Source organism: Takifugu flavidus, chromosome 5 (genome assembly GCF_003711565.1).
Source record: "Takifugu flavidus isolate HTHZ2018 chromosome 5, ASM371156v2, whole genome shotgun sequence".
NCBI lineage: Eukaryota > Metazoa > Chordata > Actinopteri > Tetraodontiformes > Tetraodontidae > Takifugu > Takifugu flavidus.
Genome location: NC_079524.1, coordinates 9,591,504 through 9,614,057, shown reverse-complemented (window position 1 = coordinate 9,614,057; position 22,554 = coordinate 9,591,504). Strand labels below are relative to the sequence as shown.

The 22,554-nt window shown below is 46.6% G+C and overlaps 2 protein-coding genes and 1 long non-coding RNA gene across 9 annotated transcripts in view; 2 read left to right on the top strand and 1 right to left on the bottom strand.

Annotated features, from left to right (window-relative positions):
- Positions 1-6,112, top strand: part of dmxl1 (Dmx-like 1) — a 32,474-nt gene extending 26,362 nt beyond the window's left edge. For all 5 annotated transcript variants that reach the window (XM_057032938.1, XM_057032940.1, XM_057032939.1 and 2 more), the window contains 10 exons: positions 262-348; positions 735-853; positions 1,006-1,153; positions 1,921-1,981; positions 2,056-2,183; positions 2,873-2,950; positions 3,103-3,194; positions 3,394-3,446; positions 3,538-3,755; positions 4,335-6,112. In XM_057032938.1, the coding sequence (XP_056888918.1) occupies positions 262-348; positions 735-853; positions 1,006-1,153; positions 1,921-1,981; positions 2,056-2,183; positions 2,873-2,950; positions 3,103-3,194; positions 3,394-3,446; positions 3,538-3,755; positions 4,335-4,571 (1,221 nt within the window). In that variant the 3' untranslated portion in view covers positions 4,572-6,112. The remainder of the gene's footprint in view (positions 1-261; positions 349-734; positions 854-1,005; positions 1,154-1,920; positions 1,982-2,055; positions 2,184-2,872; positions 2,951-3,102; positions 3,195-3,393; positions 3,447-3,537; positions 3,756-4,334) is intronic.
- A 404-nt stretch (positions 6,113-6,516) lies between these two features.
- Positions 6,517-22,067, bottom strand: hsd17b4 (hydroxysteroid (17-beta) dehydrogenase 4). Of its 3 annotated transcripts, none has more exons than XM_057032960.1 (25): positions 21,881-22,067; positions 21,418-21,471; positions 20,644-20,751; positions 20,189-20,248; positions 20,038-20,059; positions 19,853-19,899; positions 19,048-19,132; positions 16,708-16,895; positions 15,296-15,387; positions 15,152-15,176; positions 14,895-15,023; positions 13,426-13,532; positions 10,972-11,084; positions 10,713-10,836; positions 10,555-10,606; positions 10,346-10,417; positions 9,652-9,755; positions 9,509-9,574; positions 9,141-9,210; positions 8,900-9,006; positions 8,595-8,681; positions 8,416-8,502; positions 8,130-8,268; positions 7,546-7,673; positions 6,517-7,069 (listed from the first exon to the last, which is right to left on the bottom strand). In XM_057032960.1, the coding sequence occupies exons 1-25, from the start codon at positions 21,930-21,932 to the stop codon at positions 6,980-6,982; spliced, it is 2,208 nt and encodes a 735-aa protein (XP_056888940.1). In that variant the 5' UTR covers positions 21,933-22,067; the 3' UTR covers positions 6,517-6,979. The 3 variants fall into 3 exon arrangements, with proteins under 3 accessions (XP_056888940.1, XP_056888942.1, XP_056888941.1); XM_057032962.1 differs by having other exon boundaries at positions 21,422-21,471; positions 21,881-21,991; XM_057032961.1 differs by lacking the exon at positions 8,595-8,681.
- Positions 17,533-18,200, top strand: LOC130525788 (uncharacterized). Its single transcript, XR_008950582.1, has 2 exons — positions 17,533-17,649; positions 17,931-18,200. It is a non-coding gene; the product is annotated as an uncharacterized LOC130525788 (long non-coding RNA).
- Positions 22,068-22,554: the final 487 nt, after the last annotated feature.

Below are 22,554 nucleotides of genomic sequence, written 5' to 3'. Positions count from 1 at the left end.
AATGCTTCAAGTCTGGGTTTACTTTATTCCATCTGAAAGAAGAACCAACAAATTCAGCAAACATCTTGGTTAAATCTAGCCACGAGTAATTCTGGCGTCCGGGTGTTACATCTCTGCAGTGTCTGTAAAGCCTACGTACACCTCGGTACAAAGGACTCTGGCCCGAGTTAAATAGGCCTCAGCGTAGCAGACGGCATACGAAACCAGAACACGAGACGTGTTAATGTGTGACGCTGATGCCATGTCCATCCTGATGTGCAGATTGAGTCCGATCTGAGCTGCCCTGGAGGAAAAGCGCGCATCATACACAAGGAATCTGACATCATCACAGCGTTTGCCATCAACAAGGTACAGTTCTTTTACACTAAAGTTTACAGGGCAGCCGTAAAGCATTTGACACTAGAGCCTATCTTTAATCCTTAGCGACGCAGTTGGTGTTTCTCTGATGAGCCCGTGCTCTACGTACACTTTCTTTGTTTAAATAGCAAAGTGGCACGCTCCAAGTATTCCAACAGCGATTTATTTTTCAGAGGACGGGGCGTGCTGGGTCATAGCTAAAAGCAAAACAGCGTATCGTCGTTTGACCACAGGCACATTCAAAGTGAAAAGTGTCACGCTCTAGGGCCTTCTGACTTTTTCAGTTCATCCATTAAGCATCAAGCTAGTTCTTCCCCTTATCATTTGAGTCACAGCCATCTTCCTTTCCCCATTTCCTGTCTCTTCCTGTCTCCCAGGCAAATCGGAATTGTTTAGTCATGGCCTCCACCCATGACATTCAAGAGTTGGATGTGTCATCCATCCTGGCCACTCAAATCTTGACGTGGATTGACGATGATGAGGTTGAAACCAAAGGGTAAGACTGTGTGTGTGTACCCGTGCACTCTCCTGTAACAGTAACAGGCTCATGCAGAAGAGTGCGCTGACGAGGCTCGTGCTTCTTGCTAATTACATGCTACAATTTTAACGTCCAGAAAGCTCTCTGAAACTCTGTATCCGCCTCTGTAGCGTTGGCACTGACGACTTTCTGGTCGTCCACACACGTGACGACTGTGCCGCCCTCCACGGAACAACGCCGTACACTCACAGTAGCCTCGGGACACCCATCAACATGCCGTGGCTGGGAGGAGTGCAGACGGGCCGCGGTGCATCTGTGGTGAGCTTTAGGACTGAATGCAGCACGCCATGATTATATTTATAACCCCCATTCGGCAGTTGACAGCAAATTGAGACTTTACGCACACGGCCTGGATCAGGATAACAAAGTGGAGCAAATCCACCTTTTAAAGGCAGAACGCGCCTACGATGAAGATTGTTGTGAGTGACAGATGATATGAGCGAGTCGGGGCCTGTTTTTAACACTTCAGCAGCTGACAGACGATGACGTGTCGCATTTTAAAGATCAGAAAGTTAAAGCGATCTCTCAAGTCAGATCGACTCTGCTCCTAAAAGCGTCCTCAGCCGGCACGACGACAGTCGCCATGGGTTTATTGTATCCCTCACTGCATTTCGAGAATTAATTCATGTTGTCTTTTTCTCTGGACGTGTCCTTCTTTGTAGTCAAAGCAAATCCTCAAAGCAGTTTAAATTACTTTAATTAATAATTCATCTGTCTGGGCTGTTTGCCTAAAGCACCATAGCTGCTAACTTTAGCTTCCCTCATTGACTTACAAAGGAAGACAGATGATGCTGACTCCTCTAGTTTGCAATAGAACATGTCCACAGCTTTTTAAGGGATATTTATATTATTCATGTAATAATTTTATATTATTAAGCGATTTTCGATAGTGAAATTTGGTTCAATGCGCGGAGAAATGCGTCAGAGTTGTTGTTAGTTGATGGTGCTGAGCTAAATTGACGGTCAGAACCGTTCTGTCATCATTTACCAGCGGTTGAAGGGTTGCACGTTGTTTTTACCCCCAGATGATAAAGAGAAACATCAACAATGTGAGGAGGATGACTTCCCACCCCACGCTGCCTTACTGTAAGTGTGGCTGATGCTTCTCGGCACATAACGGAGCGCATCGTGGAAAATGATCGGAGGTTTGTCGTTGTTAGACTTGACGGGAGCTCAGGATGGCAGCGTGAGAATGTTCGAGTGGGGTCACTCCCAACAGATCCTCTGTTTCAGAAGTCCGGGCAACTCCAGAGTCACCAGGATCAGGTTCAACCACCAGGGAAACAAGGTGAGGAGCAAACAAGTGTTCGCTTGGTTTCAGAACAGCTGGAGACACACTCACCTCCAGCAGAGTGGGTTGGACACTCTCCTCCCTCCTCCCTCCTCCCGCCTTGCCATGACCTAAAGCTTCCCCTCCGGTTCTCCCTGTCAGCCCAGTGCTGCACTGATGTCTCCCAGCCCTCTCAGAGCTCAGATGGCTCGTGTCCTCCATGAGAGCGAGGTCCTCCCTGAAGCTGTCTTCACTCCCAAAGCTGCTGCCTCATTATCTTTTCTCGGTGTTGAGTTTATTCTCCTTCTCTGAGAGCTCTCTTCTCTCTCCCTTTCCTCTCCGCTCTTTAAGGAGAAGCTCTTTAAGCCGGGGAGCAGGAGAGGCTCCCCCGTCTCTTCCATTTCCTCTCTTCATGAAGACAGACGCTCTTGTTTTTCACCCTCGACAGGAGCTTTACAGCTACGCTGTTACAGCTCTGTAGTATCTTTCCTTTAAATCATTCCATCTTCAAGGGGATATTTTAATGCTTATTCGTGGTTGATGCTTTAGTTTTACTTCATGTTTTCTACAGCTGAGTTTGTTTTCCAGAGAGGTATATTGGGAAGTGTAGGTCCTCCACATGCACACATGCAAACAATACATTTTTGTTACTAATCTCAGTACGTTTTATCCGCTGGTCCTGAAAGGTTTTCATCTGTGTTTTATAGTTTGGTATCGTTGATGCTGATGGAGCGTTGAGCCTCTGGCAGACCAACACGAGTGGGAACACGCCCAAGCCGTACCTGGTAAGCACCCAGCAGCGCGTCCTCGGCTCCTTCCAACCAATGATTCTATTTCCGTCCCTGGCCCGTCGGCATCCTGGCGTTCCCTTCCTGCCGTTCCCATGTTTTGTCAGCCTCTCTGTTACCGACCGTCGCTGTTGCTCTGACCCCGACAGACGCTGCAGTGCCACAACAAGACGGCTCATGACTTCGTCTTTGTGGGCTCCTCCTCTCTCATTGCTACTGCGGGCCTATCCACGGACAACAGGTGAGAGTGCAGAAGGACCGTTTGGCTGACTGGAACCGGAAAATTCAGGATTTTTAAAGTTATTCCCACATCAGGGGACCCGGGTCTTGGGCCAGTAACCTCACGTGTGGGTTAAGTTACTGTAGGTGGTTTAGGCTGCGACTGTTTTCCTCTCTGCTGCTTTTGCTCCACCTCACGTTGCTCCTGGTGGTCCTGACAGGAACGTGTGTCTCTGGGACACTCTGGTGACTCCTGGCAGCAGCCTCGTTCATGGTGAGAAACACAAATGTCTCCGCTTGAAATGTCTCTTTTCTTTAAATTTAAATGCGGTCTTCCTCTACCGTCCCGTGTCCGTCCACCTCAGCGTTCTGCTGCCATGACTCTGGCGCCACAGTGCTCGCCATGGCCCCCAGGCTCCAGCTGCTTATCACTGGTGGAAAGAAGGGCTGGATCAGCATCCTGGACCTTCCCCACAAGCACCAGCGCCAAAGCTTCCAGGCCCACGAATCCCCGGTCAAAGCGCTGGCCGTAGATCCCACCGAGGACTGCTTCATCAGCGGATCATCGGAGGGCAACATCAGGGTATTTCCCACTGACACTCGCAGACGTTCAGCGGAAAACCGTAAATCAGGAAGTAAAGGCAGAAACGGCGGACGCGATCCTGACAGCCTTCACGCCCCAACGTGTCGGCGCCGATTACAGTTGCTGTAGCTCTAAAGATGAAAATGTCACATCACACAGATGTACAAGAAAGGCTGCCGTGCACGTCTGCGACAAATTCAAATGACTTTTACTCCACATGATTGCTCACAGGAAAAAAACGACCTCCAAGGAAGCCTATGAATGTGCTGCTTGTGCTCATGCTACGCCGACCAGGAGTAAATCTATAGATTTAGATGACAGGATCTGAAATTCGAGATACTGCTGAGGCGAAGGAGGAGTCAAATGCTCGCTCACTTCCTGTGTGACATAGGCACCATAATTATAGAATAACAATAACATAACATTCCTCCAGCAGAAATCATTCCGTCTCCGTAATGAAAGAGGAAATCGCTACTTTTTCCATCTAAATTCAAGTCAGAATCATGTTTGGGTTTTTCTTTTCATGTCCAGCTGCTGTTGTCCTGGTCCACCTTTTTAAAGTTCTCTACCATCCCGCAGGTTTGGAGCCTCGCCACTCAGAGCCCGCTCTACACCTTCCCCAACGAGCACGCTCGCCAGTCGCTGTTCCGGAACCTCGGCACGGGAGTCATGCAGATCGAGGTGGGACCGGCCGATCACATCTTCTCCTGCGGCGCCGACGGCACCATGAAGATGAGGATCCTCCCCAACCGCTTCAGCGTTGCCCATAGCAACAACCAGGATCACCTCAAGAACAGTGTCAAATTCTACATATGAGAAACAGGAAGTGGTCCCAAACCCAAAATTGCCTCCAGTCCAATAACGTGAAGGTATTTTTTCTTTGTTTGCTTGTTTGAGCCAGGACAGAAGGTGAAGGGTACGATCAGAACCAGGATCGTAGGCGTTTAAAGCCGATTAAATGTAGGAATGTCGAAGCACACAGAATCCAAGAAATCTTTAAACGGCCAGCTGGAATTCCGAACGCACGCGGCGGCACGTGCGCGCCGTCTCTTTTTGCACAGGAGGTGAAGCTGTGACAGCAGGAGGAACGAGACTGGAGCTCAGCTCTTCATTGAGATGAAGAATTTTCCCGTTTTCTTCGGTCTTTGTTCAAAATGAACACGTCGGGCTACGAACGTGGTTGTGAGAGCGGAAGCTCGGACGCCGCCAGTCCGTGAAGCACACTAGATCTACTAGATCCAGAGAGGAGGATTCGCAGCACAGAAGCCAACACGTTCCCCCTTTGTTCAGCTTTCATGCTTTTAATTTGAAAAAGACTGACTGATGCACTTTTGCAGGTGGAAATGAACTCTTTGATTTTTAGAACCGTGCTCGTTTACATTTGGTTTCCTGCAGAGGCTTTTAGACTCAAGGGGGGCGGGGTTCTGTTCGTTTAGCCTTCAAAATAGTAAATCCTTAAAAACAAGTATTCCTTTTCATTTACTACACTGCATTCATTCACTGAACTGCAAAGAATGTGCCAGTTTCTCTATTTGCACAAAGAAATCTAGCTAAATGATCTGTAGTAGTGATCCACATGGCTACAGGGCAGTAAAATAAAGCCTTTGAGTAATATACAGTATTGACAGTATCCAGGATTTAAGCCGCTTTATGAAGTGTCCTTAGTTTCTGACAGCTGCCATATTAGAGCGGTCCTGTCTAGCTATTATCATCAATACGAAATTGCACAGAGTAGCATTCAATGGTTCAGTCTGGGGCTCCTTGGAATTCAATCCTGGAGATTCGCTCCCGAACAGGAAACTTTGCTGTTGACAATGGAACTTGGGTCGAGAGTTTTTAATGTCCTGTTTTGTTGGGGGAATGTTTTATTCCAACATCATAATTCTGCTCTTTACTTTTCCCCCTACGGACCCTAATAAGAAACGCCTTTGCAAACTAGGTTTTGCCTTGTAGTTGTCGTCTCCTTATTTTATTCTACCGTTGTCACGGCGACAGTGTTGACATCTTTCCCCAAGGCGGCCCGCTGCCGTCACCCTGTGGGCGGGAACTGTAACCTGGGATGGCCTTGCACATCAGCAGGGAGGTTCTGCGGATCCGTGCTAAAGAACTGTGGTGCAGGAGTAACAGGACCACCTGGTGCTGCTGAAGGAGACGATGGCGGTCATGCAGTGTTTTTCCAGAATTTTGCCCTGGAAAACCCTGGAACTATGAGAATGTGTCCAGGTTGGGATGAGTGACTGCTCCGACGCTGGGCTGGAGCTGCTCTCCACTGTTTTTTATTGTTTTTTTCCATAAATCGGAGTGGTTGAAACATGTGTTCTGTGGTTGATTGAGAATAAAATCACTTTTCCTCTGAACAGCTGCCCCTTCTCCGCCACTCATTTTCCAGGTTTTCCTGACAGCAGTGTCAGCTAACCCCCCCCCCCCATCCTCTTACAAATGTGACACAAATCCAATTTTTATAGACGTAGGACGTGTAAATCTTTACCATACGCTGAAACTGTACTGTTGTGATGAATAAATATGTAACGAGGAGGTTTTTCCTGATTCTGAAACCAGCTCGATGGTCGTGTTTCATCTCAACGGCTGCACAATCGACAGCGACTCGTGGAAATGTGCGTTTAATGCACATCAGGACCGACTCCTTATTCCTCATGGCTGGTCAACGTCCCCATAAGAGTTTAACTTTAAATTTCACTCCAAATCTATTTTTGAAGCTTTTCAGGCTGCAGCCAGATCAAACAAGACATGAAAGAAGAGCTCTTTTAGTATGAATTAACTTTATTCAACAAGCGCAACCAGTAGATTCATTCAGCTACACTGACACTATTTTCTAATAAACTATACATTATTAAATTACACTTGAGTGTCCCAAACTAAAGCCAATTAGTCCACAGCTGCAAACCTGTTTTCAGGGAATTGAAGCTTTGAGGATGTTTAGATTCGATCTGGGGAGCTTTAAAGGAGACGTGGGTGTGAGAATCATCCTTTGGAGCCGCAAGTCCGACTAAAACATGAAGGTGTTGCAGCCGTTGTAGATACAGTTTAGGAGTGGGGAGGGGTCGCTCTGCAGCGCTGACGTCACCGAGCCCTCGCTCATTTCCTCTAAAAGGAAAAGCATGTCAGCACACCCGGATAAATCAATTACAGGTTAGGAGGATGCTGCGAGGGTCCGATGGCGGCTGGTTAGTCCCGGCGGGCGTCCGATTGGCCGTCGGTGAAGGTCACAGTTTGGCGTAGTCCTTCAGGATGACCTCCAGCTTCTGACTCAGCATGATGTTCCCTCTGACCTTCAGCTTGCCGGAGAAGAAGGCCTGAGAACAGTATTTGAGTGGCGCGTTATTCAAACACCCAGGAGAAAATAGAGGAACGACATTCCTGAAGTTCAGAAGGAGGTGAGGACGTGCAGCGTCCCTCTCTGCTAAAAGAATCAATGACGCGAAGGTGGTTCACATCATTCCCAATGATGTGTCTCCTTACAGTCAGAGCGGATGGAGGGGAACTCCCCCCGAGGGACCCCCGGCACAGTATTAACCGCAGACTGTGCAGTGGACGTGTTCCGGCCTCGGATCAATACGCAGCGCTCCGGGACCAGGAATTCTGTACATGTCCACATGACGGAGGCGACGGTATGGACATAACAAGTAGCATCGATTGATTAGCTGCGCCGAGCGCTTCTGAACATCGAGATCTGTCCTCCTGACATGACTGGATCTCACGTCTTCACAGTTTTTACGGCGGGAATCGGACAGGAAAACCGGCCCGTGCGGCCTGTGAGCAGCTCCTGTACCTTCTGAGGGTTGAGTTTCCCCTGCACCACCTCCATGAAGTCCTCGTCCGCCACCGTGAAGGTCACGTCCACCTTCCCGCCGTACGGGCCCTTCTGCAGCGAGCCGGCGCCGTTCTTCAGATCGATGGCTGTGTGGGGACAGAATAACTCATGAGGCCTGATGGGGAGCCCTCGGCACCGGCTGGTTCCGAACGGCACTCACGTCAGCAGAAATAAAATTCATTACAAATAAATGCTGGCGTGGATTATTTAATCAGATTTAGAGTAATGCTGGTTAATTGAGCTCCTTTTAACATCAGTGAGGCAGCCGAGCGGACGCGGAGTCAAAACATTTCAAATGAAGGAATTTTTCCTGATGCTAATCCTAACCTAGCGCGTGCGGAGCAACATAATGCTCGGCGACATCGGTTTTATACGCTTTGATGGCAGAAACTGAAGTGAACCGATTCACGTGAACATTTGAACTATCGGTCTGATCGGTGGTGAATACGGAGCAACTCAATGAGAGGGGTTCGACGGGAGATCGCTCGAGGTCCCCACGAGGATAGAAATTCCCGTATGTGTGTGTGTGTGTGTGTACGTACTCCACTGAGCAGCGGTCTTGCCCTCTTTGGTGATCTCCCAGCCGAACACGGCGTTCACCTTCTTCACCAGCTCGGGGCCCACCTCTGAGATGCGCCGGCCGATCTCTGTGAACACCAGCTCGCTCTGCAGCCTCCCCCCCTGTGCAGAGACAGACGCACTCTTTCCCCGAGTCTATTCACACATGTCAGATGTGTAAAAGGTACAAATTCATGCTGTCTGCAGAGGGGCGGGCGTCCTCGAGGGAGTCGGAATGTGAGAAACGGTAAAAGAGGGCTGCCGCTGTACTTGAGAGGGGGGTTCCGGCGAAGCCTCGGCCGCCTGGTGCAGATCCACATAAGCCCCGGACAGAACCACGTCGCTCGTTTCCTTCACCTGGATCAAGGAGAAGAGCAGGAAAAGAGGAAGAGTGGGACTCTTTTATTTACAAATCTGTGTGAAATCGAGGCCAAAAGCCAAAGCCAGACTTTGCATTCGATGTGGATCCTGCTGCCTTCCTTCCACATGGCGGTCTGGAGCGACTGGCCGGGCATCACTGGCTTCGCAAAGCGGACCTGGGAGGGGGGACAAGCCGGTCAGCTCTGAAGTAGCACAGCAAATACAATGAACACGGCGTGTGTGAGTTTTCCTGAATAAATCCAGGGTCAAGCGAGGAGGAGTTCTCCAGATCGTGATGGGTTTCCTCCCGGTCCTGAAAGTTGTTTGCTGCGGGTCCAACGCGAGGCGGCGGAGGTTCATTAAAATGGATGAAGGGGTTTAAAATCACGCCCACCTTGATCGCTTTAAATCTGGAGGGGTCGTTGTTGGCAAACTGCTTGAGGACATGTCTGGCCGCGAAACCAAAAGAGCACAAGCCGTGCAAGATGGGAGCCTCGAAGCCTGAACAAAGAGAATTTTAAAGTGTGGCGCGTTTAAGACTAAAACACGATTTGACCTGAAATCCCACAGAAAAAAAAACACCCAAAATAATACTACTAATTCAGAGTTGTGGGTTATGTGGGATGGAGCCTCACCTCCCATGGCAGCGAAGCTGGGGTCGATATGAAGAGGGTTCCAGTCCCCACTCAGGCGGTACAGAGCGGCCTGGAACCACAGGACAACTGTCTTAACCTTTCACCCCCGCGGCGTTAACAGGAACCATCACAAAGGTTCCCACCAAAAATGTAAAAAGATCATCTCTTTGAAGCGATGCTCTTGTTAGTCATTTAAATTCCTGAAGGGAATCCCCCCCCCCCCCCCACTCTTTTCTGCTGTGTCACACTTTGTTATTAAGACTTCTGCAAATTTCTGCATTTGCTCTAAAGCACTTTAGAGGTTCTCACCCCCCCCCCCCCCCCACATGAACAGCCTGGCTAAACTCTGCAGTTAAAGCCTCACTCACTTGGTCCCTCGTGGTGCAGTCGGTTACCACGGCGTCTGGTGCCCGTTTAGGCGGCGGCAGAGGCGCCTGAAAGAAATAAAACCAGCGAAACGAATCAGGCGGCGGATTCGTGAGGCGGTCCCGCCGTGCGTCCGTCGTCGTACTTTGGCTTTGGCAGACGTGCGCGTCCCTCCGAATCTTCCCGCTCCGACCACAAACACGGAAAACTGGTTGTAGCAGATCAGCTCCCCGCCGCTGTAGGTGTTCACTGTGGAGCAGAAGCAGCACGCTGAAACCACGGCAACAGCCCGTTCACAGGTTTCACCAACACAGCAGAAGTGAGTAACGACTGTTGGTGTTTACAGTAAAACTGGGGCAGCGGAGGAGGAAACAATTAGTGCCTTCGGAAGCAATCGGGCCCAGACTGGATGGGTAATTTCCTCACTTCCAGTCAAAGTAGAATCATGGAGACGGAGGCTGGGGGGGGGGGGGGGCTTCTTCTGCGGGACATGAACTGTCACTTGTCATCACACCCGCAAATAACTTCCCCTCCCGGGGCCCAACCGGAGACGTGGAAGGGAATGACAGCAAAATCCCCCCCGTGATTCCTCGGGGAAGCCGAGGTCCCGCGTTATTTGTTTTAAGTCGGACTCATTATAGATCAGAGTATCTCATATGATCCATCTCCAACGCGAGCGCTTCTCAGCCCCTTATTTCCATCCCCGCAGACGCCGGCTGTGAATTAGCTTTCATTAGTTTGGTCTAAGAGGCAATTTTGTGGAAAAGGAACATTAAAGCGATGAAAAGAAATGAGTTTTGGAGCACACTCGGGGCGGCTTTAAAGGCTTTGACACTCACCATCCAAGAGGATGACGGCTCCGGATCCTTTGTCCAACACGTCTGCTATGGTGGCCTCAGAGGTCAGCGTGCCTGAAAGGGCAATTTACCATTCAAACGTTAGGTTTCTGATCCCTGACAGGGATGAAAACCCACGAGAGGCCCGACCTAAAGTCAGAGATCAAAGCTCCGATTGTCACAGTCATGGTGGATTCAGAAAAGACAAATACCTGAGGTTGGTAAAGGCCTGTAGAACTCCAGGTACTGTTCCCCGTGTAAGACCTGATGCACAACAGCTAGAGTCAACAACGGTAAAGGCTTCACAGGCATTGTTGTAATGATGACCTTTGACCTTGCATGATGGCTGCCCCTGTGAGAGGTTTCTAACCTGTGTGAAATCAATGTTGAGTCCAGGGATGGAAGCCAGACCACCGTCCATCATGGCCGCCTGGGAGGGAATGACCCCGAAGGTGGGGAGGCAGCTGAAGTCTGGATGACCTTCATACAGGAACCTTCATGAGCAGAGGAGCATCAAAGAAAAGATGCGTTCACACATGATGTAGACACACACACACACACACACACACACACCACACACACACACACAAACATGTTCACCCCCAAAGTTTTAGGACAAACACACGTACCTGAGATGGTCGGGGTCTTTGGTGGACATCCCCACCCCCAACGCATACAGGATACACTGAGTGTGGTTAAAGTTGAAGGTGGAAACAGGCAGTTTTTGTCCTACAGCCAAAGCCTGAGGAAGAGGAGGAGGAAGAGGGAGGAAAGGAGAGAAAGAGAGGAGATGAGAGACAGAGGGAGAAAAAGAGGAGAGAAAGGCTGCATCAATTTTAGTGCTTAAAAACTAGACGGTCATATTTCCATGGAGGCGCTGAAACATAAAACGAATTTACTAAGTTGTTCAAATGGTAAATAAGCAGAAACCTGCAAAATTGAGTGGAGCTGATGGGGTAAAACATTTTGCCCTCTTTTTATTCATGTAATGGGGAAAAAAGCTATTATTAATAATCAAATCATTTATTTATACTGCATAAAAGTGGCACCGAATGAGTTTAAAATAAAATATACAGGATGTTTGGCACAAATAGGTCAGCTGAGGACGCGCTAGTGATGTCTGCCTTCAGGCTTCACCATTACTCTGTTCCAATCTCCCAAGCACGCACGCACGCACACACGCACACACGCACGCACACACGCACACACGCACGCACACACGCACACACACACACACACACACACACACACACACACACACACACACACACACACTTATATTTCCCTGTTGGTGAGGACTTTATAAACACAATCCAATCACAAGTCCATGACACCCTCATAACTCCAACCTAAATCTAAGCTTAACACCAAGTCTGAACCAGCCAAAATGTCCTCACGTCCCACTAATGTCCTCACGTCCCAGTAATGTCCTCACTTCTCCAGTGAAATGCATAAAAAGCGTGCACTGGTTTCCCCCCATCTTTCTGGTTCCAATGCACATTATAAGTTTTACATAAAAATATGGTGAAAAAAAAAACAAAAACCTAATGAAGTTTGCGACTTTCCCAACGCGTCTGTGAAACCTCGTAATTCCTGCCAGCGAACTGGTTTGATCCCAGTGATGCAGGATGCGAATCGCGCATTGAACTGTGCGAATTAGGAACACGATTTCATGGTGTGGCGAGCATTCTGGCCCAGACGCTTCTCCACATGGATAATCCTGCATTATATCCAGTATTTCTCATTTGATATTTCTCTTTTATTACCCCCTCTTCCTCTTAAAATGCCCCCCCCCCCAGATCGCAGCAGCTGAACATCAACCCCTTTATGGAAAAAGTGAATATTCCTCCATGTTGGCGCTGCTGTTTCCGATCCGTCAGTAAACAAAAATGCTCAGAAATTCAAACGATTACACCAAAAAGCTCCAGACATGAAGCAGCTGCAGAAACGTTGAGCCTCGCAGGATGGCGAGAAGTTAATTGGGCGGCGTTTTGTTTGCTGCGTCACTCCCAGGATGAGCGCGTGCCGTACCTGCCCCGGCAACGCTGCGCGTTATCCGTTGCCGTTGCTGAATTACGTCACCAAGGTGGCGGCAGGACGACACAGAAGGGATGGAGGTGGAGAGGCCGCCCCTCCACCTGAGGAGGAGGGGCGGCCTCTCCACCTGAGGAGGAGGTGGAGGGGATAAAAGGAACGAAGCATCAGCTCTGTGCTCGGCATGACGAGGCGCAACAACCATCGCTGAGGACCGGGAGCAGAGATTCCCGGTGCGCCTCTTCCTCCCGGCAGTGCTCAACAGCCCGATCTCATCTAATCTGATCTAATCTCCCCGTGTGTTCGTAAAGTAGAAGCAGCTCTTTGACCTTTGAGCCGTAAAACAGCATAAACGCGGCTCCGCTGTCCCTCACATCCATGTTAGGATTCCCAGCACGACGACAGATCCTCGGCCTGAATCTCAATTTCAGGCCTGAATATTTATGCCAAGTACACTTATTGATTTATTGATTTATTTCTGCTCCATACCTGGTCAAGAGGTTATTTTGAGGTAAATAACCTTAGAGTTTGACCCGAGACCATAAAATGGAATCTGATCATTGATTCGAGATAACCTTTGACCTCTTACATTCAAACAGTTCAGTCTGACCCCCAAACTCTTTAAGAGCCTAAGCAATTACACAAAAGTCTAAACGATATGAAATAAAGACTTTGGGTTATTGAAGGTAAGTTTCTGAAGAGTTTTATTATTCGAGTTTTTACGATTAGAATTTGTATCAGAAGAATTGATTCCAATATGAGATACTCAGTGATGGAGGTGCCAAAGGCTGCGGAGAGCTCTGAGCCTGTAATCCTAATCTGACACATCCTGCAGACAGCTCCTGCACACCGATATAATAATACACATCATTCTATGATCTTCACAGATTCCAGGGGAGGAAATCACACTCACCCCCACAGAAAAAGCATTTACAAGCACAGACGCCACCAAACCAGTTAACCAGTTAGTTTTGGCGGTGCTGTTTTGGATGTTTTTTTTGGCATTCATATTAAATGAGCCAACAATCAGCGGTGTAATCTCTACTCACAGGATTGATCCCCGAAGCAGTGGCGGCGGCGGCGGCCGATGGAGGGGCCTCGACTTGTTCCCCCGCGTCCACCCGAGACAGCACGCTCACAAACGCCTGCAGAGACTCTGAACAAATTGGAGAGATGACACATGAACCCGCCAGAAGCCGCAGACGGAGAGGTGCCAGATGAGATTATTCGACATCGCCGCGGCTCATTATCGCCGGTCATATTCCATCTGTGATGCCACAAGTAACGTACAGCCGAACGAGACGTGTTGATATTATGCAAATGGCTTCTGCTTATGTAAACAAGCCCACTGACAATTGACAGATCCATCCCAGAGCTGACATTGCTCCAAAGCTGTCAGCTCTGGTACATAAGTGATCCTGCCCGCACATGAATATTTGCTCGCCACCTCTCATTTAAATAAAAACACACACACACAGACACAGACACAAAAAGACCTCAAGACTGCACACGAAGTATGAACGAGCATTAGTCAAGCATGAAAACATTGTTTTGTTTTGTTTGTTACCTGTTAGAATGTGTAAAACCTTCGGAGGTTTGAGAGCTCTGCGCATATCACAGGGTTCTCAGTTTAACGGAAAAAAAACCTATTTCAGCTGACTCGACACAATGGACGAATGGATAAATGGAGAACAAACAAGGGGAGGAACAGAAAAGTGGGAGTGGGAAGACCCAGAGCAATAATGGCTGCAGGTGCACAGCAGAGGCAGCAACAAGTTACTCTAATAAGCTGCAAATGAGGAGGCGTTCGCTAATGAGGTCAGCGCGCCCCCTGGAAAGCGACCCTTGTCTGTTAATTCTAATCTTTGAATGCACATCTGTGCACGTGGTGAGGGATGGCAGAGGGGGAGAGGAACAATGATCAACAGGTGCCACCCTCTTGTTCAAATGAGGCCTGTTGGAAATGATGGGGGTCATTAAAATTCAGTGCTGTGCCGTCCTTCACTCATGCATTTAACAACATAAGCTGTGTTCTGTCAGTTCTCAGTCTGACAGCTCGCTACGTGATGTGGGCACAGGCCATCAAACAGCTGATATGTGGGATTTATTTTATTTTAATTGTGACATCTGGGCCACATTAGATTGTCTTCCAAAATGGGTCATTTCTGTCTTTCTGCAGCACAGATTTGATTTTCAGAGACATGATCCACCACACTGACTCATTTGCAAAAATATTCAACACCCATTTTCAGTAGCCGCCGCTGTCAATCATACAGACTGATTTTATCGCTTTAATTTTGATACCTGCGAGGCAGAAACCAGCCCAACTATTTCAATCCCTTTAATAACACATTTAAAAAATAAAAATAAAAACAGTACCAGGACCAAATCGCAAACGAGTGAGCGGTCTTACTTATCATGGCATCTTTGTTTTTATTGCTCACTTAGCAAACCTGCTTGTGTGAATGTTTTCCCATGTGAATATAACAAACTGTGATCGACCCCAGTGCGTGCTGACCTTGAATGGTGGTCGGCTTGGTGGCATCTGTGAAATCACAGATTTTATCCCACTGGTCCCTGACCGCCTCAGGAGTCATGGGTCTGCTCTTCTGTCTCATGATTTGGCCCTGGGAGCGCTCCCAGCGCACTGCACACATGGACACACAAATAAGGAGGTCAGTGCACGGCACAACCACCAACACATACAGTATTAGTGAACCAGAGTCGGAGGAATAACACAAAGGAAACTCCTCAGGAAATATGAACAGTACTCACATTTACCGACCCAGCCTGCACCAACCTGAATACAGATACGAGAGGATGAGTCAACATACAGATGGAAAATAGTAAAATACATTCCTGTAGAGGTAAAAGACGTGCAGCAGCAGACAGCACAATGGTAGCATGCATTCTTTATACCTCAAAAAGTCCTCCATTTTCTTGGCACTGTTCGTGGCAGAGCCAGAGAACCAAGGGAGCCACGTACTCGGGCTTCAGCGAGGCCACCAGGTCTGAATGCAACACGGGGTGAAATAAAAGAGCGCGTTAGTTCTATAAGAGAACAATGCATCTGTAGGTCCTGCAGAAGTTTAGTCGCTTGTTGCTTAGCAATTCTACAATGATGTTAAGATCCAACAGCAGCAGAATATTTCAGATTCAGCAGAATGTGACTGCATGTTAAACTACAAAAGCCTTCTGTGCAGGCTGGATTATTCATTACCGCCTACCAGAGCCACTGCTCAAAAGCCTCAATGCATCTTTATACACCCTAAATAAAGTATGCCATATGTGATTAAAGAACATACCTTTAATAGTATACATAATCAAACAGAAATGACATATTTTCCATCCGTTAAAGGGTTAATGATCGTGGGTGTCTACTGTCCGCTTTCATTTTTGTAATATGTAAATAGAGATTAGAGTGAAAACAATAAGGCAAATTAGAAAAATACCAACAAAATAACACTGAAATAGGTTTTTAAAAACAAAAAGCCAGACTAACCGAGTAATGTTTCACTGCAAACATGCAGGACTGTGCACGAGGAAACAGTGTAAGATGTAAAAACTTGACCTTGCAATGAGTAATGCAAGAAAAGATCCTTATGTTCTAGTGGGATGGAATCAAGTCAGTCCCTGACGTAATTCTTGGTGTGAACAGTTTGAGGTTGAACAACAACACGAACCAAAGCCTCTGAGTAAACAAGCGCAGTGGAGGAGGCGCATGAACCCTGATTCGTCTGCAGTGTTTAGCAAGATTATTACTGATGCTTATTTTTAGAAGAACCTGACTGAGTGAGGTGGTGAAAGCAAACATATGGAACTGTTATCTAGTGAGGGGAGGCCATGCTGCGACAGTTGGCACAGCGCAAGGTGACAGATGCTCCTGCGGACCCGCGCAGCAGGCCGGCAAAACCATTCCTTTAATCTCCCATTTATACCCCTGTCAACAGGGCCGCAGCCACAGAGCGAGACCAATATGCTCATTACGCCTGTCTATATACGGCCGCTGGGTTCGGGTGGGTTGGTAAACAAACGAAAACGCGTTCGCGGTCTCCCGGGATCCTCACACGAAGCACAGCAGACAAAGTCGAAAAGATGGCCTCTTAAAAAAACAGCGGACAAGTTTGTCATTCTGAGGTTTGGGTTTAAAACAGAGCTCGAATGTATTTAAGAGCAGACGTCCGCCACAGCAGCCTATTATCAGGTCACTGCAGGCAGCTGCTCATTAAACCGATGGTTTAAATACACATTTTGCATCAACAGCATCCACTCAACACTGAGCAGAAGCCCATAATAATAGTTTAGGTAAGCTGATAAAGCTCTCCGCTCACCTGGAGGCATCACAGTCTCTGTGAGGCGTGATCCAGCCACCGGGGCAATCGTGTTGCAGTAGATGTTGTGTTTACTTCCCTCGATGGCCAGGGTGTTGGCCAGCCCCAGCAGGCCCAGCTTGGCAGCGCTGTAGTTGGACTGACCGAAGTTACCGTAGATGCCCGCGGCCGAAGTGGTCATGATGATTCTGACCAATCAGCAGAGGAAACAAGTCAGCGAACACGACAGCCAAAGAACGACGCCAAAGAGGTCGCAGGTGACCGGAGATGGCGTGAACCAAAAAAGCTGCTTGTTTTTCCAATCACTTCCCCCAACTGTAACTGTGTGAAAAACAAATATCCATGATGTTTAACTTAGAGAAGCTTTCCAGAAGGTCGTTGAAGAGCTGCCGGTGATGCCGAGCGGCTGCCGTGCTGCCGTGAAGGGCATCCGTTACCTGGAGGAACGAGGCGGCAAAGCTGCACGCGACCTTCTTCCGCTGATCAGAATTCAAAAACACACAAAACTTAACAAGCCCTTCGGAGAAGACAAACCGTACTCGTTACCACCAAAGGCAAGCACCAGTGTTTAGCTACGTTAATGCCGATCGGCCCCGTTTGGGGTTCATCTGGGTCCCGCTGTTCAGAATAAATGGACACGCTCCGCATGGGCCGACGGCTCAAGACGGTGGCATTTTTATCACCTTTGATAAACAGCTGATGGGTTTTCACAAACATGACTAAATCATCATCTGCACGCTCCTCACTCGCCGCTTTAGGCTGGTATAAATTATCCCTTGGACACGTCGCTTGTAACTGAAGAGGCCTCTGAAGAGGCAGAGAACATTGGGCCAGATTCACGAAGCGTTCTTACGAACAAATTTGTTCTTAAGTCCCACTTACGAACAGTTGACGAAGATTGTGGCATTCACCAATTTCTTCTTATCCTGGATTTATTCGTAGGTAAGAACAAATCCTACGAACACTCAGGAGTACTCTTGCGCACATTTCAGTGCCGACATGTTGGCATGGTTGTGTTTTCTTCTCTTGTGCAGTTCAATAAAATTCAATATTACAATGATAATTCTGTCATATTTATTTATTTGTTTATTTCCTATTTTTGGTGATTTACGGAGAATTTTAAAATTACGTAAATGTGCCAATGACTTAACATTAATCAACCAAATTGGAAACCATGCCAAAACTGTCTTTTTATTTGATTTTATCTTGATTTATTTTATTAGGGGATCGAGGATATGCCCTGGTTGTTGACACCACTGACCAACCCTCAGACTCCACAGGAGTTTTATTCAATCAGATGCATGCGCGCAGTCGCTCCACCATTGAACGCACCATCGGCATGTTAAAGGGGCGCTGGATGTGTTTGGACACAGAGCCACAACCCCGTGAGGATGTGCGTCCTGACGCAATGATGGGGCCAGACTGCAGGCACGCGGTTCACGTTCGAGCGCGATTAATTGCCCGTTTGTGAATAAAATGCATTATTGTCACAATCCGAGCACAGCTTTTACACGTTTTTTTTTTTTTACATTCTTCTTTTTTTACATTCTCGTTGATTTCTTTAAGCGTGTTGGCTATAGTCATCAGGGTTGAGGCAATTTTATCAAGCGTGTTAGCCATCCTTTCTTGATTGTTCAACACGGCGTCAGAAATCAGGCGTGGAGAGGCAAGCTTTGGGCATTTCGCTTTGGGCATTTGGCTGCTTTCTGCTCCGTCTACACTACAGGGTCCTGCTGCAGTTCCTTTTATGGGCATTAGTGGGCGGTGACTTATGCTAATCGTATGTTAATTAGACTCACCTGGCACGCGCTTTCAACTTACGAACAGATGGCATTCATCAATCTAAGAACACAGCTGCGAACAATTCTGGGGCTTACGAACGCGTTGATGAATCCGACGTAGGGTTTTCTTAAAAAACTTCTTAAGGACAACTTAAGAAAGAATCTAAGAAGATTCGTAAGAACATATTGGTGAATCGGGCCCATTGAGAGGAAGATCTTCAACGCCAGCACTTCTGACCAGAGGACACCACTTAGAAGACTTAAATGTCAGCTAGTCCTCATATTGTGCTCACTGTGCAACTTCAAGCTAATTAAACTCGAGTTCGTAGATGCTTCTGCATAAGAATTTAGCCGTAAAAAGAGTTATCAAGCGACTAAGACCAAAATAAGAACATAAAAGAGCCCGTCTGAAAATACTCGCTCCTTGTGTATCCTCAAGACTGCATTTAAAGTGGAAAAACAAATATTTTTGAGATCTTGCTGTTTGGGAAGACAACAGGTCTCTGTGGCTTAAAATAAATACTTTTGATCTACATAACTCCGCTTGTAGTTTCCTCACCTGCCAAACTTTTGTTTCTTCATGTGGTCCCAGGCAGCGCGCGTCACCAAAAAGGAGCCCCTCAAATGAATTCGATGAATCAGGTCTTGAAAAACAAACAAAAAAACCTCCATATAAATATTCCAATGCAACCCTGTGTGTTACATCTATCATCAGAAGACTGTCAATATTCCTTCAGAGACTATTTGCTTTAGAGCCTGATGGTATATGAAGAAAACTATTTGACTCCAGTTGTGCTGCTAAAATGTGGGCCGAAAATCCACGAGCAGGGAACCACCACTTATATTATTAATAGGTGTTAACTCGCCTATTCAATAAACCCAAGGTTGATATTCAAATTTAAAAAATAGCTCAGAGTCAATGCATGAAACAGCATCTGTAATAAAAGAGAAGACACATCTGCTCCGATAAGGCCAAAGGTTGCAGATGGAGTCCAGTAAATTGTGGTCTCAAATTTAGATGGAATGACATTAGATGAGACCTAAAGGGACGACGCCCCAAAAGATCATCCTAAAGTCATTTTTGACATTTTAGATGCCATTTACCATCATGCTGATGCACAGCCTGACCCGAAGGGAAGCTAGTGAATTCAAACACACTTATTTTAGTATTAAATGAGATTTTTTTTTTGGGGGGGGGGGGGGGGGGGGGGGGGAGTTGTTTTAAAGATTAAAATGTGAACTTATTAACAAGCTTTTATTGCTTGTGTTCAAAATGTCATTTCTAAATAGAAACTGCAGTTTTGTGACGTGCAAACTCACAAAGATTGAGGTCAGAAATGATGTTTTTTAAATCATAAATTTACCCCAGTCTAAGTCGCTGGTCCTGGCAAACGAGCGGTCGCGAAGAATCCTTTATAATGATAAAGCAGAGACCAAGTTTTCGAAAGAACAATGCAACATTTCAGCTGCTTCTTATGATGATTTTAGAGTCCTCTACCCACATAAGCAATTATACTTGGTAAAATGTGGAAAGTGGAAAATAACTTACCCAGCATTGTTTACAACAACATCTGGAGAAAGGATATTTAACAAGATGTGTCAATAATTCATTCAAACTGGGTAAAAACAACAATACTGAGCTCAATAAGACCTGAGGTGAGTGAAAACTGCAAAAACATTGTAAATAACACAACACTCACCGATTCTTCCAAACTCTTTTAGGGCTGACTGGATCAATTTTTCTCCATCTTCGACAGAATCTGTGCAAATGTGTGAATGGGCTCCATGTTTACTCATTTAAATTTCACTTGGCACTAAACTTCCTCTGTTTGGAATCTCAGCTGCTCAGAACACCTTATCTAGCCTCAGTCTTCAATCTGGCCCTTAACTGGACTCATGCTGACTTATAAACACAAATAAAGGAATAAAGATAAAAATATAAATGTGACTGGAGGGAAACATTTAATAACAACATTCACCTCTCGCCTCTTTAACCAGGATCCTGCTGAGCAACACAGTTTAAAGATTTCTGCTCTCACTTTTCATGGAGATGTGAACTTTCAACTCAAAGTTCTACATTGTCAGCAGAAGAAGAAACCAGGCAAAAACAACATGCAAAAGAAAACTGGGGACAAGAAGAGTCCAAACTTCTCACCATAGTTGGCCACGGCCTTGCCTCCTTTGGCTCTTATCTCCTCCACCACCTTATCAGCCGCTGCAGAGCTCTTTCCACCCCCCTTAGCGTTTCCTCCAAGGTCATTCACTTTATTTCAAAACGAAGAGAAAGATAATAAGCAATAGCAATAATAGGCAAGTTCTGCAAATCCCAATAAATGATTATGTTGGAGGAAGAATTTAGCTAAAACTGTTCTTCACCTCACCAAATGTTTTTACTTTTGCGAGGCAGTTTTTTAAAGCGACACATGAAAATGTGTTTAGAAAGTTTTAAATGCTTCAAATTATTATAACTTTTGGGGGGTTTTGTGAAGGACAGTGAAACTAACGTTAGCCTGTTATTCACTGCAGGCTTTTAACATGTCTGCGAGGTTTTCCTTCCTGCCATCATATCAAACAAAGCGATCATCCACGCTGCAGGAATAAATGGATCTTTAGGCACAAACAAAGTTCTATGCTTTTTAAAAGAACTATAATACAAAACAAAACAAATCAGCTCTTGGGGACAATTTAAGATTCAGTTACGTGATTGAGAATCTGCTTCATATCATCTTCCTTAGGTGTGATCATGGATATTATCATTGTATTATATAATTATCAATATTTACACCATCTAAATGGAAACACAGCCTTTTAGACGCTGCTTGGTCCAATAGTAACAGGGACAAAACAGTTGCCAATTAAAAGTGGTGAAGCTGAGGGGCTTTGCGGCAGCATTTGAGCACATCACCAGACTATGAAGAGCCTTAATTACCTACAACAGAGGCTCCTCTTTCAGCAAAGGCCAGGGCATATTCCCTGCCGAGTCCTGTGGAGACAAACACAACAGTCAGGTTTGAACTTTCTGCAGGTGCCCTGTGACCCACTCTCTCTAGCGCGATTGCCCCACTGGACCACATGCATGGACTTTAATCTTCCTGCTCTAAAAACAATGCGTGATGCAGCGTTCATGCTCTCGGTGTTTGGTGAAGTTTCACCGTGGCTGATTAGTTTAAGGTTTAGGGTCGCGTCGGTCCGATAGCGGTCAACAGAACAGCCAGCGATTATCAAATCGATGGCAAAGACGAATTCGCACACTTAAGTTAGCAGCGTTGTTATTCAGAACGTGTTTTGGCACGAACAACTAACGTTACAAATCCACTATGGGCATAACTAGCAGGCAGTTAGCAGCTATTTCATTCTTGCTGACGTCCAACTGTGTTTTCTTTCGAGTATACCTCCTCCTGCTCCGGTAACCAGGACGACTCTTCCTTCGAATGACAAAGCCATTCCCGTGAAATCACACTCTTGGCAGCTTTACACAAGGTGCAGATTTGACCGACAAGGCTACGATCCTCAGCGGTGACAGCAGGGTGGGAGAAGTTCGCTGCAAGTTTTACTTCCGCCTTTCGAAGGGGCGGTCCCTAGAGTAACCAATCAGAAGCCACCCTTTCATGACCGAAGCCTACGTCACTGAAGAGTTTTGATTCTGAGATATTATGATTATATTCTGTATTGTCGTGTGCAAACATTGGAGTATTTTTTGATTTGGTTTGATTCGATTCTAAATTGTGGGTATGATGATGGTGGTGATGAGGATGATGACAAACCGGAATTAGCTGTCACCGAAATTGCATTAAAAATTCTATTGAAAGTTGAATTCAGTTCTGCATCATTTCCCTTCTGGATCGAGGCAGGAGGAGTAAAAATCTAAGCTGAATGCTGGCAAGCTAAGAGCACGACTATTATTAATAACTCCAACACATGTTGGTTTCTCAGAATTAAAAAAAAGAATACCCCCAAACCACTAATATGGCTCAAAAGAGGGAGCGATTTTTTCTACTTCAGACACCTTTTTCCACAATTTTCACCTGAGTTGTCTGAAATGCTTTTTTACCCCTCATAATAAGGG

Coding starts and splice junctions, on each gene's coding strand:
- hsd17b4 (XM_057032960.1), bottom strand. CDS start 21,932: ATGGCTTTGTCATTCGAAGGAAGAGTCGTCCTGGTTACCGGAGCAGGA. Junction 8,682..8,899: donor CCAGATTTAAAGCGATCAAG/GTGGGCGTGATT, acceptor CCCCCCTCCCAG/GTCCGCTTTGCGAAGCCAGT. Junction 8,503..8,594: donor GGATCCACATCGAATGCAAA/GTCTGGCTTTGG, acceptor TCCTTGATCCAG/GTGAAGGAAACGAGCGACGT.